This window comes from Vidua chalybeata, chromosome 4, assembly GCF_026979565.1.
Source record: "Vidua chalybeata isolate OUT-0048 chromosome 4, bVidCha1 merged haplotype, whole genome shotgun sequence".
NCBI classification, from domain to species: domain Eukaryota; kingdom Metazoa; phylum Chordata; class Aves; order Passeriformes; family Viduidae; genus Vidua; species Vidua chalybeata.
In genome coordinates, this window is record NC_071533.1 from 59767566 (window position 1) to 59782810 (window position 15245).

The 15245-nt window shown below is 41.8% G+C and overlaps 1 protein-coding gene across 1 annotated transcript in view; it reads left to right on the forward strand.

Moving 5' to 3' along the window:
* The first annotated feature begins 1360 nt into the window (after positions 1-1360).
* SLC2A9 (solute carrier family 2 member 9) overlaps positions 1361-15245 on the forward strand; it is a 78494-nt gene continuing 64609 nt past the window's right edge. Inside the window, exons 1-4 of the mRNA XM_053941603.1 lie at positions 1361-1438; positions 4907-5005; positions 10550-10710; positions 14489-14613. Of these exons, the coding sequence (XP_053797578.1) occupies positions 1361-1438; positions 4907-5005; positions 10550-10710; positions 14489-14613 (463 nt within the window). The remainder of the gene's footprint in view (positions 1439-4906; positions 5006-10549; positions 10711-14488; positions 14614-15245) is intronic.

A 15245-nucleotide genomic window follows, 5' to 3' on the forward strand; every position in this document is an offset into this window, starting at 1 on the left:
TTTTTTTGAGTAGCATGTTTAGTTTGTGTAACTAACCAACGGTGGTTGGAAAGGGTCAAAAATTGTGAGTGTGTTAAAGTGAGAAATTATGTACATATTAATCACATGTAGCCATGGTAGTTGTATTTGTATGAACTGAACTACTTGCACTGTTATTTAACATGAAACAAAACAAAACACAGGTGTCCGATTCATCTCAAATACACTCTATATATTACAGGGGCTTGATTCTCCTAACTTGACTCTTTTTTTTTGACTCTTACAACAATTCAAAGAGATGATAAGTGTTGTCCAGATCTTCTATCAGCATGTACAATAATTGTATACATTCATGAGTAGCATCTGGCTTTCTATTCAAACACCAGTCATCTTGATCTGAGCAAATGACACCTCGAAGTTGCTGCATCATAAACTGTTTCCTAGTCTGCATAGCTTAATGGCATTACATACTGTGTCTTTGAGAGCTCTAAGATAGTTCTGAGGTATGTAACATTTCAAAAGTGAAAACAGCTCGATTTACACCAATATCAGCTACAGTCACTTGGGGACAATTCCCAGATGCACTTAATACTTATTGCCAACTAGAAGGTGTCATTTAACTCTTAGCAGTTCAAAATTCCGCGTTTGCAAGTAGGTACCTTCAAATATAATAGCTGAAAGCTTTTATCTTCCCCAGGTGGCATGTCTAATCCCCATCCTTAACACAGCAGTAGTGTGGCGTGTCAGATCTAAACCTCCTAAGGCTGTGGAAACATCCTTAACATCTTAATTGGCTACAAGTCTTGTGGTACGTTCACTAGGTAACACGGGAAGTCTTCCCCGCCTTAGTCTAGAGTCTTGCTCACAGAAAGGCTGCCCAGATCTCCAGTCGGGACCGCGGCAGGGACTCCTGCAAGCCGTGGTCCCCCGGCCCCACCGTCACTCGGCGGCGGGGCCGCGATGTAACACCGAGTGGTGACATTCCCCTGTCCTACCTGCTCTGCTGGGTAAATCCCCGCGGAGGGACGGGGCTGCAGGCAGCCCCTGGCAAGCCCCAGGCAAGGCGGCGGGCGGGCACATTCTCCTAAGTTATGTGCGAGCACGCACAGAAGTGAGCTCGTGTTCCCCATCGCTCGAGTCCTGCCCGCAGCCCCGGGCACCGGCTCTGTCCCCTCCCGAGAGCCGCGTCCCTTCTGCGGCCGGCACTACGCGGCCAGGCCAGGGACAAGGACAGGGGCAGGGGCAGGGCCGCCGGGGCCCCCGACGCCCCCGAGGGCCCGGCGCGCCCCCCCGCCCGCCGCCGCCGCCCCCGCGGCCGCGCCCCCGCGGCGCCCCGCGCTGCCCCGGCGATGCGCGGCCGTTGCGCGCGTGCGGCGGCGGCATGGACGGAGCGGCGGAGCCCGAGGCGGACGCGCTGGTCAAGCGGGGAGCGGGGGGCGGCGGCCGCGCCCGCCGGGGCGTAAGTAGTGCGGGGCAGCTTTCCGTGCTGCGGGAATGCCCGCAGCCCTTACGCGGAGCGGGAGCGAGCCGCCGGTGCGGGCGGGGAAGCTCGGCCTGTGATGCCCGCGCCTCGGGGTGGAATAACGGGAGAGGGAGTGATTCCGATCCTCTCTGGCATGGTTCGGGAGGGTGGTACACGGAGGCTGCGGGAGCCGGAGTAACTGCCCGGGGCTTCCCCGAGAGCCAGGCGGAGCTCAGGTTGCACAGCCCTTCCCCGCTCGGGAAGTTTTTGGTGCCGGTGTAGGGGAGGCCGGTGGTGGGCAGAGCTAAAAACACCGCAGCTCCCGAGCCGGGACCCGGAGGATGCGCGGGGGTCAGCGCGGGGCCGGTGTGTGCCAGGCCGGGGAAGCGCCAGCCGGCGAGAGTTGAGCGAGGCGAGGGCGCTGCTGCTGCTTTCTCGCTGCTCCCCAGGACCATCCTACTAGCAAGCTCTCAGGGCAAGGGCAGAGCCACGGAGAGAGGGACGGAGGTTTCCATTCATCGCCCGCAGCCCCGAGGGCAGAGCTACCGGAGGGCGCCGGGCCCGCGCCCGACCTGGGTCTCCCCAGTATGGGGCTCCAGAGTCCAGCTTTCCTGTGTCAATTAGCATTATCTATTTAAAAATATTAAACTTCCTTATGCATGCATGCAATGTTTACCACTAACAATTGTGTTTAATTTTAGTCTTAGGATGGGTCTGTAACTAACCAAAATACAACACTCTGTGTTTTGAAAACCGAAGTGCAGTAAATGAAACCTGTCATGCAGTAAATGAAAAAAAAAGACAAATTAAGACTCGTGGTAGCCAGCACAAATATTTCACTCTATACTGAACAAGGACTGGAGTTGAGAAAAGCACTTGCAGACCACAGTGCACTAGGATCTGTGATTAGACCAAAAATGTGGGCTTTCACAAGTAAGCAGTCCTCGGGTATCTGCAGGTCTTTGCTGTGAACTGACATGCAGCTTTCCTGACTGAACACTTATTGCTGTGGTGCTGGTGACACGTTCCTGCCCCTGGGCTGGCAGCAGCGACGCATGAGCACACGCATGGCCGTGAAGCCAAGGAACACCTATGAAGGAGGCGTGGTTGCCTTCTTGTTTCCTGGACATTTTAAAAGACACTGAGGGTTGTGTTTATCTTTCCTGTCCTTTTACTAGTGTTGCCACAGGGTAAACTTTTGGTTTGTTTTTTTTTTTTTTTTTTTTTTTGCATTCTTGCTTCATTGTGCTTTTGTCTTTATCTGTCGTTGCTGAAACATGAGCAAATATTTAAAATCGTGAATGAGGAGACAGGCCATGTAGAAATTGAAGTTCATGTTCCAAGTTCCAAAACCTCTGAACTGAGTGAGCCTGAGGTTTTCTGCAGCAGCCTGTATACTTAAAAACTAAACAGTATTGAAGAAGTTTCTAAACCCAGTTATCACAGTGCAAGATTTTCTATGCACTTCTGTGATTTGCCCTACAGTATCTTCCACTTAGCCTCACATGCATATAATTTGCCTGTACTGAAATTTTTGTGCATTCATTGATTTTTTTAAATAACCATTAGGCTATATGTTCCAAATAATTTTGCTTGCAGTATTTTTCTGATGTATCTGATTTTGTTGGAGTAGAGCCCTTTAGAAATATTGCATCAAGATTACTGTATAACACTTGGGAACTCACACTTATTGTTTGTGAACCCTTTGGGAGCAGCCTGGTGGACCACAAGTAATATTTTCCCCAGCGTCATTCATTCAGAGTAGTAGCAATTTCTTCTAAGTGCAGGAATGCTTGTGCATAGCAGAGAAATAATAAGCACCCAATATGAAGTGTTATCATCAGAAGTTAAATAAAGCCTTATGTCAAGTTTCTACATTTGTTTAACAAAGTAATGGTGCAAACTGTGTGTGTGTGTGTGTGGCAGTCTCATTTTAAGAAGCTGGCTAGTAATAATAAATTGTATTTGGCTTATGTAATGATCTCAACGGGATAGATTTCCTACACAAGGCTTTTCACCCCCTGCACACTTCCTCCTGAGCTGACCAAAAGCAGGCTGGTTAATGAACTGTGTAATCTCTCAAAAGGTTCCCACATCATGTGGATAAAGTTAAAAACACTTAGCTGTCCTGCAGGGTTTATTTTGAACGCTCAGAGCTGGCAGCTATGAGCCTGGCAGACCCCACATGTGCTGGGTTGTACACTGTGCTCCCAACCCTGGCACCTGGGTGTTTCATCCCTTCTCCACAGGTCACAGAGTGACACAGAAGTGTGCCACACCAGTGTGGCACAGGAGCTCTGGCACATGACGATAGCCGCGGTGTGTTCACCAGCGCTGCTGTGCCCACAGAGCTGGTGGAGCTTGTTCCAGTCCACTGTCACTGCAGCTATGCCATGTGCCAGCTACACAAACCTCCTTCATGCTCAGGACCTGCATTTTCCAAAGTGAACACACAACTTTGTGCCGAATATCTTCACTCATTAACCTGTTGTGGTGTAGTGAGTGATATAACTGAAGCTGAGTTTCTTAGGCGTGCTTAAGCAGGTCTTCCTCCTTTTGAAAGGATTGAGGCTTCAGTGAGTGAGGAGGCTGGGCATAAATAGCAGTAAACTGTGCCTGAAATTCTATATTCTTATCATAACTGTTTTTAAAATTGAAAAGACATTAAAAATAGGTCCATTTTAACACATTCAGAATTGTCTTTCATCATCTACACAATGACATTTACAATTGACCAGCCACCCAAACAGTAACTTCAGAGTCTCTTGGCTGGGAATGGTCTCTTCTGCCACATTCTGTGATCCAGAAGGAGAAGTGAATGGCAGAAAGTAATACTGTGGAAGTTGGAAAGGAATGCAAATGCAAAATCTCTCAAATCAAATCAGTTCTACCTTTTATTCAACAGCTGATGTGGAAGCAGAAATTGCAGATTTGGGCTAGAAAGAGTATGAGGAGGATGAGGGGAAAAGACCTGAGGAGAGAGAAGTACAGATGGCATCATTTTAATGGTTTGGTCACAATTTCATTAATCCTTTTGGTGGTGGGGGGGTGTGCACACCATCCCATGAATTTTCAGCCAAGTCCGATCTACCCACAGACCTGTTGTGTCACACATATGCTATACCTTACTTCCACTGTATTAGTGATATACTGTCAACAGTTTCCTTTGCTGAGATTATTCTTCCCCAGCATTTTACTTTTTGGTGTGGGAGATGCTAGAAGGCTTCTGTGAGATTGAACGAAGTTCAAATGTTCACTTATGCCTCCATAGATGTTAAGTGACATGCTGTCACTTCAAATGTAATGTTTCTCAGATTGAGCAAGGGGAAGTGTTTCAGGCTATTATTCTGCAGCAAAGACATCTGCCTGCAGGAGCTATGCAAAATAGCTAAGGAATGTTTACAACCTGAGGTACATTAATTTTGAGTGTATTAACAATGGCTGCATCTTTTCTTTGTTTTTCAGAACTGGTCTGGGAGTCTTATTGTAGCCTCCTTAACTGGTGCTTTTGGGTCGTCTTTTCTTTACGGTTACAACCTGTCGGTGGTGAACGCTCCCGCAGGGGTAAGTGACTGACTAAAGTGAAAATTAATATCAGTAGAGGGCAGCCTTGTCCAACTATTGTCTCCTCAGCATCCTGCCTTTACAGTTCTCCAGATTACATTCTGGAAGGGGATTCAATCTCGTATAGTAACATTCCTTTGCCCAAAACCTTCTTTCTGCTTCCCATGAGGTTTTCACATAAATTCAGTAACTGTTAGAGAGCTAAATGCTGCTGTTGAGGTGAATGGTGCACATGCTTTGCTTCTCATTCTCCCGGGTCGAGGCTAATCATGAATCTTCTTGCACAGTTTTATGTGATAAAGTATTTTTAATATCAGACTGGTGAGTATTCAGTAGCTGCATGCACATGTTCAGCAATGTTTGTTCATGTCATTCAGTTCTGGAGGGTTGCACAACATTTCATTCCCACAATACTGATATTATAAATAATGCCTCTGGTTTCCTGTTAATGGGCGTCCTCTTCTGTGTTTTGTCATGATGTCTTGTTTGGTTCCGAATTCTAAACTTCTTCATCTATTGGCTGCAACATGTGGGGTAGATTGATGAATAGAGCACTGCGAAATCAATATCCAACATTTGTGGGAATTTCATTAAAATATCAGTTATTACAAATGGAAATCTGAACATTTTGTTTTTACACTGGCTGTCTAGAGACCCTCAATTCAGTCAAGCACAGCAGGAAGCAATTCAGTGGAGTTGCAAGCAACACTATTTTGAAAAGTAGCTAGTAAATATTGGGAATTAACTGTGGAAAATCCACCTCATACTTCCTTTCCAAAGCTAAGCTCCTTCCTTTATGAAAATCTCCTATTAAAATATGTGGCTAGATTTCCACCTAAACAGGTTTTTCATGTTAAAGCTGGATACAATATTTATGCAAATAACAAAAGAAGCATTTTTTAAAATTTATGTTCTATATATGGATTTTATTTGATAAACTGTTGACCCAAAGGAGTAGGAAGAGACTCAGCCTACAGAAATTTTTAATTGCTGGCTTCATAACTTCTGGGAGTCTTCTTCAAGTTCCTGTATTTTATATACTGGTTATTCAAGGCTGGATAAATTGGATGTTAGCGTGACATGTCCAGGCATCACTTCACCTTGCAGTCATCAGAGGATAAACACAACTTAGAAAAAATCAGCAAGCTGTAATTCTGTGGGCAATGGTATTGATTGTCCTGATGGAAAAATCCTTCCTGCACTGCCTTGGGCCTGTCAATCGAGCAGTGAGAATGAGCCAATTTCTAAACTTTTAAGTACCTTTAAAAAATGGACTGCCCTGGTAGTCAGAGCTTTCTGTCACTTTCTGCAGGAGTAAGGGAAAGAAAGGTTGATGGGATGTGCTCCTTGGCAGCACTCAGAAAATTCTCTTTGAATCATGCGATAGATTAAAGTGGTGTGGGTGGGGAGGTTGAAGATGCAACCCTGTGACAAATGCTAAATTCCAGGTTTTGTACTTAATAACACTTCCAGGATTGTCTGGTTTTGTTTGAAATCTTTAGTGTGGCTTTTGTGCTGAAACTGGGCCCTATGCTGATGGCTTTGGTTATACCATTACAGGTATGCATGAAGTCTCCTTTGGTGTTCAGTGTTTGATTGAGAACATCATAACTCTCTTAATCAGGTTAAGCCACACATTAGCTAGGGCTAAGGAGTAGTCCTACTGACGAGGAAGCTGTGTAGTTCAGGAAGAAAATACCACTCTGTCCTTTGGCCCTCTCTCTAGCTCCAGGATTAATGTGTGTCATCCATTTGCCTATGACAGACCACTTTCCTGTCCCTGGAGCTTCAGTGACCAGGATGAAGGGAGGAGCATAGGCTGAGGTCATAGCATGGTGGGCAACAGTGAGCCATATCAAAGCTGTGCTTCTTGCAGCACAAGAAAAGGAACCTTTGCCCCATCTGTTTTCTTCTGTATCTAAATCAGTCTGCTGCAATGTGACCCTTTGGGAATACTGATGTGAGATGACTGCGAAACACCAAAGCTGAGCATCTTGTAGCTGTAGATAAAAGGAGCCTTGTAAGAGGTTATACTGGGAGTGCAATAATTCCTACAAGTTGTAAGTTGTGTTTCTTTTGTAAACTTAGGAAGAATAATTTCTTGTGGTGACATGCAGCTTACAGCCAACATTGTCAGATTGTCCTTCTCTCCATAGGATGCTGGGTATCTTCTGCCCCTGTTTACTTCAGTACAATTCCTCTTGATGCTGAAGTCCTCCAGCCTTAGAGGAAGACTGTACGATCCTTTGAGAAGTAGTGAAAAAAGGCTTGATTATGACAGTTGACTAAAACACAGAATATTTCCAGGGTCCTTGAACTGAGCATGTCAGCAGGATGTCAGCAGGAGCTGATGGAATGAAGGAAGTTAATTTAAGACTGAAGTGTTGAAGAACTATATGTAAATTCTTGTGTCCATTTTCTTTCAGTGCCACAAATTGTGTCAGCTCATCAAACCACAGGGGAATTCTAAAGCATGAGACTCCTAATCTCAGGGTAGTGGGTTCGAGCCTCACGTTGGGTGCCAGTCTGTAGGGAGCACTGGTGTCCTGGACGGTTGGGACGGATGGAGATGGGAGATCTCTGAAGTCAGGTCTTAGAATATACAGTTTATTCCAAAGGACGTGGGTGTGGGGCCCTGCTTGGAGCTGCCAGCCACAGCTCGGAGCAGGCCCCAAAGAGCGGGGGCAGGGAGAGATTGCAAGAGAGAGAGAGAGAGACAGAGAGAGAGAGATCGCGAGAGAGAGAGAGAGGGAGAGATAGCAGGGGCAGGAGAGGATGCCAAGAGAGCGTCTGGTCCCCTGGGCACACCTTATCAGGGGGCTTCAGAGTGGGCGCAGAATGAGACTTGGGCCAATGGGATTAAAGGTACCTGATGCTTCAGGGGAGAGTTACAGATGTAGGATAAACTATACATTTTTGAGGGATGAGACAGAACATTCCATTTGACGTTTGTATCTGTCTGTAGGTCAAAAGGGGGATTGCCTTCCACTGGCTGTACTATTGTTTTCTAGTTTTTTAGCAACTAGGGTTTGGTATCTCAAAGCTTGTTCTCATTTCAATCTCACTTACAGTTTCTGTATTTTCCAAATCTTTTGCCAGACAATCATATTTATAAGGCTTTCCTATTTCACCTTCCCCAACAGTGGGCTTTACTTCAGGTCATCTCGTGAGGCAGAGTTAGTCTAACTTCCTGATTGTTGCAATGGGGGAAATAAGCTGCACATGCTCTGTTCAGAGCTGAGATTGCTTCCCACTCAGTTCCCTGTAGTTCTGTGGGAAAGAGCATGGCCCATCACAGCTATGATTCCCTGAGAAATCCAGAATTACAAGTTTCCATGGGCTTGTTCAAAGAGTTACCAGAATTTATTGAAAACATATGGGAGCATTTGACACTAGGAAGACAAAAGATTTAATTGAATACAAGATGAAGCTGTCTTTTCCTGAGCTTAATTTCTACAGTTCATTTCATGGACTGACTGTGGGCAATGCCTGTGAAACAATTATATGCTTTGTGCTCTGCAAGGGAAGCAAAATCCCTGCTACTTTCTGCTCTGCAGCCCTTGCCCTTTTCCTGCAGGAGGCTGAAGCTCTGAGTTCCTATGGCACAAACATACAGCCTGCCGTGACAGCTGGTTCAGTAGTTGTCACTGTGTGTGAATGGCCCCTGTAACTATGGGTAAGACAAGGAAAATATTTCTCATTTTAAAATATATCCATTAGATTCATATATATATAAATGTATAAATTCCTTATATTCCTCTTTTCTTTCAGCACTACAATCAGAATGAACTGAAGCAGTTGAGAAAATAAGATACTGATATCAGTCAGGCACTATTTTTTGTAGGCTTTGTTTAGGGGCTAAAATTTTTGTATACAGGTTTTGCTTTTAGTGTTATTGAGACACCTGATCAAAATACCAAAGGAGCTTTTACATAGAATTCAATGGATTCAAATCCAGTGGATCTGTTCTACCAGGTTGATTTTGTTTCACGTGTATCTTCTGAAAACCTCTGTGTTTTATTCGCTTCCTATTTATTAGCAATGGGAGTCCAGAGAGAGGTGCTAGTACATGTCAGAACATTTGTTACTAGTGAGTGTTTTAGTTTGTACTTTCTTTTCTTGAATATTTGCAGTTATTTGATGTCTCCTTGTAAATAACTAAGCTATGCTGAGAAAATTAGTCATAACACAAGTGGAGAATAATTTACATACTATTTTTAGCCATTATCATTAACAAGAAATGCTAATAGTGTTCTAAAAGTGTTTTCTCTTAGTATTCATTACTATCAGAAATTAATTTCAAATAGACAACAAGATGTCTGAATCTAAATATAATCTGAGTATTGGTTGAGTATTAAAGAACTAAGATGTTAATACTTGATTTAATGGCATATTCATTTGGAATCTTACTGTGAGACTTCTAAATTATTCAAGCATCAAAATGACTTGTCTTTTTTATTTTTATTTTTTAAACTATTTTAAAATGTTTTTCCCTGTCTGTTTAGAAATATTTAAGATAGGATGGGAGAAATAACCCTGTTCTCCTTTTAATTCAGGGCACAAGAAGTTTAGAAATTTGATAGATGGAAGACAAGATATTGTATATTCTACCTTCACCCTTCTTAGGTATTTTATAGAGGAAGAGGTGATGATTCAAACTAAAAGCCCTCAAATAGAATATTTCATGAGTCCAAGGCCAGACTTTAGGTAAAGTTTGAAGTTCCTAGTTTGAACAGGAAAAATGGGGTGGCTTATTATGCTGAGTCCTGTCCCATGATAGTTTAGGAGCAGTCATATTCTGAAGAAAATCAGAGAAGAAACTGGGAATAAGTAATTATAGGTAAACTTTTTTATAGATAGAAGATTAAACTTTTGATACTGTAGAGCTTGAGAGCTTTTCCCAAGTGTGTTGTGCCCTTCTGCTGTAGTGACTGCAACTTCCTGGTACTGTATCCTTGTCAGAGCATCAGGCACCATGGTGGCATTTCCTGGGTTTTGAGCAGCATAAAAAAAAGAAAGCTTGACTAAAGAGAAAGTAAATAGGAGATGTCTCTCCAGGCAATACAGAGACCATGTTAAAATGCTGTCCTGGAGCTATGAGAGCTTTACCTTTTAAAAAGATTAAGAACTTTGTCTAATTAAACAGGGAAGGGAAGTTGTTAGAAGGCATCTTTCAAAAACCTGTGGTTGTGCTCATGTGAGGAAAGCAGAGGAAGAGTGTAAACTTTGGCATGTTAAAGGCTGAAGAGTGATCTTGTCCTGGACATTCCTGTCTACCTGTGGAGTTTTTTCCCCACCTGGTTTGGTACCCCCTTGTAGTTATATGTATTTATGCTTGGACTGATTCAGTTTTATTATAGTTTTATCTATAAATGAGGCCCCATTTTTTGGAGGAGGGAGACAGAAGAGCAAGAAGGATTCCTGTAAGAAAGCTACTGGAGGTTTTCTGGGGTTTTAATTCTGTTTCTCTCAGTTGTATTCCTAAAGTGTGAAATTTTTGTGTGTGTGTGTGTGTGTGTATTTTTATTATATATTTTCTTTCAGTATATCAAGAAGTTTTATAATGAAACGTGGGAGAGGAGATATGGCTTCTCAGTGGATGAAGGCACGCTGACGCTCCTCTGGTCCATAACAGTTTCCATTTTTGCCATTGGTGGCCTTGTGGGTGCCATTATTGTTACCCCAATTGTGAAGTTCTTTGGAAGGTAAGTTCTTTGGAAAACTTGCATTTTCTAACGTAGTTTCTCACTTAGTCTCTCTAGAAAGTTTTACTTTTATTAAAAAACAAAACAAAACAAATCTTTAAATTCTGAAAACTTACTGTGCATTATTTGAGTCACAGAAGCCATTTGCTCTGAATGGGCAGTGGGTTGTGATGTCAAGGAGTGTGAATTGTCAAGTATGCCAAAGAAAAATACCATAAAATAGAACTGATTTCACAAAGGACTGACAGAATCTTGTTTCATGAGTTTACTGAGTATCTTACTGTAAGCAAACAAAGCTATTAACATATTTCATTTGCTTTTTAACAGCATTTGCTGTCATATGGTAATAAAAATTTACTCTTTTTTCAATCCTTATGTCAACTTAAAATACAGTTTGAAGAACTGGACTAGGATGAAGTTACTGTATGGCCTTCCCCAAGAAGGGGGTATGCCATCCATTCTGTACAATGCAGTATTTGACCAAGTCTTGACCATAGAGAATATGAGCATTTTAGGAATGTTTTTGTTGTGTGTGTTTGCATTTTTGCTGCAGGTACTAACTAGGTATTTCTGTCAAATTTTTGTGTCATACAGTCTTTCAAATCGAATTTGAAAGGTAATTTATAATTTATCTATATTTAGAAGGGCATGAAAAAACCCACCATTGTAGCATTCATAACTGCTCTTTTGGACTTTTCTTAATTGTAAATTCAATATTATTTGATATCTTTTAGTCAGTTAAATCACAGGAGAACATCATCATGTAGGCTTAAATATAAGTGTAAACCTCCAGTGTTCTTACTTTCCTGTTTTACATTTTGACTATTTCTATTAGACTGTATTTTCCTAGGTCTATTTTTCATTCTTCCAACTTGTCCATATGTCATTTTTCATCTCAAAGATTGTATTTTCAGGTTATTCCATTTCATGCTTATAGCAAGTCAGTATTCTTAGCTGTTATCCATTCTTCATGAATTTATTTTGTCACTTTAGCACTTGATTTTTAAATTTTAAATATTTTCCATAGTTATGTTATTTATTTTTTTAGTTTTTCAATTTTTTCTGCCAAATCATACATTTGGCTTTAACATACTTGTTAGAAATATGAAACTGCGCTTGACTCAGACTGATTAATTCTCAAAATATTATTGAGTCTTTATTAAAATAAAGTGAAGTAAAAATGGCTTCAGAGAAGGCTAGAATTTTCAGTGAAGAGTAAAACAGCATTGTGTGCAGGTTTGTTAAAATGGTGGCTGAACTCTGTCGTAGATATACCGCTGCCACTGGAGCTGGTCAGGTTTCCAGGGCAGACCTTTACACTTGCAGACTCTGCCCATTTATTATGTTTATCTCCATTAAGCCATGAAAATAGCTCTGTTACAGATACAGTAGATGAGTGCTGGAGCAGAGATGGGAAGGGGCTGTGTGCATAAAGGCTGCTCACCAAAGAGTGGCTCTTGAGTTTGCTGCTCACACTGCAGTGTGTTTGTCTGGTCTAGGAACCCAGACTGACACGTCATTATGGTAATTGAGGAGCACACAGTGAAATGTTGACAGAACAATAAAATACTTTACTGTTAAATTGCTCAAGTGTAGGTTGGAGAGTTGTATCTATGATGAAGCTGAGCTCCATTTACACTGACATAGAATAATGAGCTAAGGGGGATTAAAAGCACTAGTCAGAAATAATGTCTGACTTTAAAAGAACACTTTTGAATCATATTGTTGTAAGGTTAAAAACATAAATTCCAAATTACTGAATTCCTAGGCTCTATTTACTTCAAGAGACACATAGAGTAATTTTTTGTAAGGGAACCTTCATCCATGTAAACATAATTCCCAAATTCAGATGTGGCTTTGACTCCTTGTAATTTAAATTCTCTTCTTCTAATGAAGAGGGTCTGCTGGCGTTTATGCTGAGCACCCAGACCAATATGCTCAAGGGATTGTTTAGGTCACTTCTAGGGTCTCCCTAGAAGGAGGCTGAGCAACACACCAGGCTCCTGTCCTTGTTCTTGGTACCACAGCCAGTGGTCACACTCAGTGCCTTCAGTGAGAGACAGTGCAGGGGATCGAGGTCAGTGTGCAGCAACTCTTCTGTGCCATTCCTTGCTCCTCACTCCTCCTGTGCTCCAGTGTGGGTCCCCATGGACCACAGTCCCTCTGGAGATGTTCCCGCTCAGGCCTGGATCAGCCTCTCCTCCACTGACCTTGTTACACCCTCGCTCCATCTTCCAGGGGTGGAAGCCACCCCTGCAGCCCCAACTCTTCCAAAACCTTGCCACGGACACTGCTTTCCACAGGAACACCCTAAATAGCGTGCTTTCTTCTTTTCATTTCCTTTTCATTCTGCCAAAGTCTTTGTTTTTATCATGCTTAATTAGGCTGTGCTTTTCTCTTCTCAGCTGCATAGGATAAGGGTTTGCTGGCCAACTTTTTCTCAAAAAGTATGTATTTTATAGTTTTTATTTAAATTAAAGGAGGAAAAATCAGTATCTTCAGATGAATGTATGAGACTTTTTTGACCTGAATGAACATTTTCTTTCCATTTTTGTAATTATTTGTATCACTTCAGCCATCTCAGAATATATACCCATCTGAAAAATCTGTTCTAAACAGTTACAGTCATCAGTCTGATGGTTGTGTTATATAGAGTTTAAATGAATTGTATCTCATTTTTCTATCTTCAAGCCATGTTTTCCATTCAGTGTTCAAAACTCACTAGAAAGCAGGAAGCGTGATTAAAAATATAAGTGTTAAAAATATTTCCTTTCCAAAACATATGCATTTGTTGTGAGAAGTTGGGTGACTTTTTCAATGGGTGTGAAATTTCCTCTTGATACTTACATACTGGAAAAATTAGAACTGGTGGTACAGTTTGTCACCTGCTGTAGAAAGGAAAGGGATAGACAGCCTTCCTGGTTACTTCTCTTCTTTTTAATTAATCCCTCAAACTTGAGTAGAAAGTTCTGAGAGATGAAAATGAAATTAGGGTGTTGGCAAATGAAAAGTTTAGATATTTTGAAAATTTTAAAATAAATTTTTGTGATTTGGTTTATGCTTTTTAACAAAGTAATAATTTGCTATAAAGAGTATTTATTTTATTTGAAAAAAATTAATGTTTTATTTAACTGTTATAGAATGAAATAATTTTAAGGTGGGGAAGAAATATGTAAACGTGTATTTTGATAAATTCCAACAATTTTTAGAAAGGGGTTGATTTTTATTACTTGAATGAGCACTAATATTTTTCCTAATGCTACAATAGGAAGTAATTTTCCTCAATGTATGGTTTTAATATTGAGAATTTAGGAATTAATTATAATGACACAGATGATGTCACAGTTGGGAAGTTCTTGAAGTGTCTGTATGTAACATTAAAGAGCCTGTAGTTATATCAGGTTATTGCTATTTGAAGTACATTCTTTGGGTTCTCCATACAGACATCTATCCAGAGTATGCTTATTTATATTCATGTGCAGAGCCTCAGGCCTGGCACTTGGGTTTTAGGATGCATAAGCTGGCTCTTTGCTGTGCTTTTGAAATACAGCTCTTTAGTTATCTATGTTATGTTTTCTTTTAAACTGTGGTGTAGGTTTGAAACTGTATCTACGTGGGTATGGTGCTCTTTTTCAGAACTCTACACATCTAAGAGGCAGTGTTTGTTAGGCACTTTTTATTTACAGATATTTAAGAATAATAGCTTAGTGTGCTTCTAATATAACTAGATTTATCTGCCATGATGCTGGTTTCTACCTAAACCATCTTTGCCTTTTAGGAAACGCACATTGGTGCTCAATAACGTGTTTGCAGTGGCAGCTGCACTGTTGATGTCCCTGTCCCTGCTGGCAGGCTCGTTTGAAATGCTCATACTGGGCCGCGTTATCATGGGTGTGGATGGAGGTGAGCTTTGGTCACACTCTACACGTCTGAAATGCTTGTGCACACTCTTTCTCCTCTTCCCTGGCTAGAATTTGCTTTACATCAAAGAGGTATTCCAGGGACTAGCTGTAGCCACACTGATTTCACTGGGACAAAATGGCACACTAAGGGCTGGAGGATGTGATGTTTGGAGGAGACATTGGAATGGATGCTCACCACTGCTAACACTGTTGTTTCCCCACCTTTCCTCTTCCAGCCATGGTGGAGTGTATTTGTTTCCATGCCATGAAAATCTTTTGACTAGGAGAGTGTATTCTGTTATTAACACTGCTTTCTGCTGTGTTTAGCAGTTGTTGGATCCTGTGTTAATGCCTGCAGGACTAGGGAAAGTTTGGTACTTCATCAATTGTTCCTAGCAATATGGTCTTCCCAGTTTGAAAGTAAACCATGGGGGCACTGCAGCACCAGAATAATCTTGCAGCTAGAAGGAAGGGTTTCTGCTAATTTTTATCCCAGATTACCATCAAGCAACCAAACTTCTGGAGCTGTGCAAACATTGCCATTGTACTGACCAGGGTCATGTGTTTGTTCTGTTCCTGGCTTTAAACAGCATTCCAAATCTTATTTTATGCCTATTGTGAAGAGTTCATTGC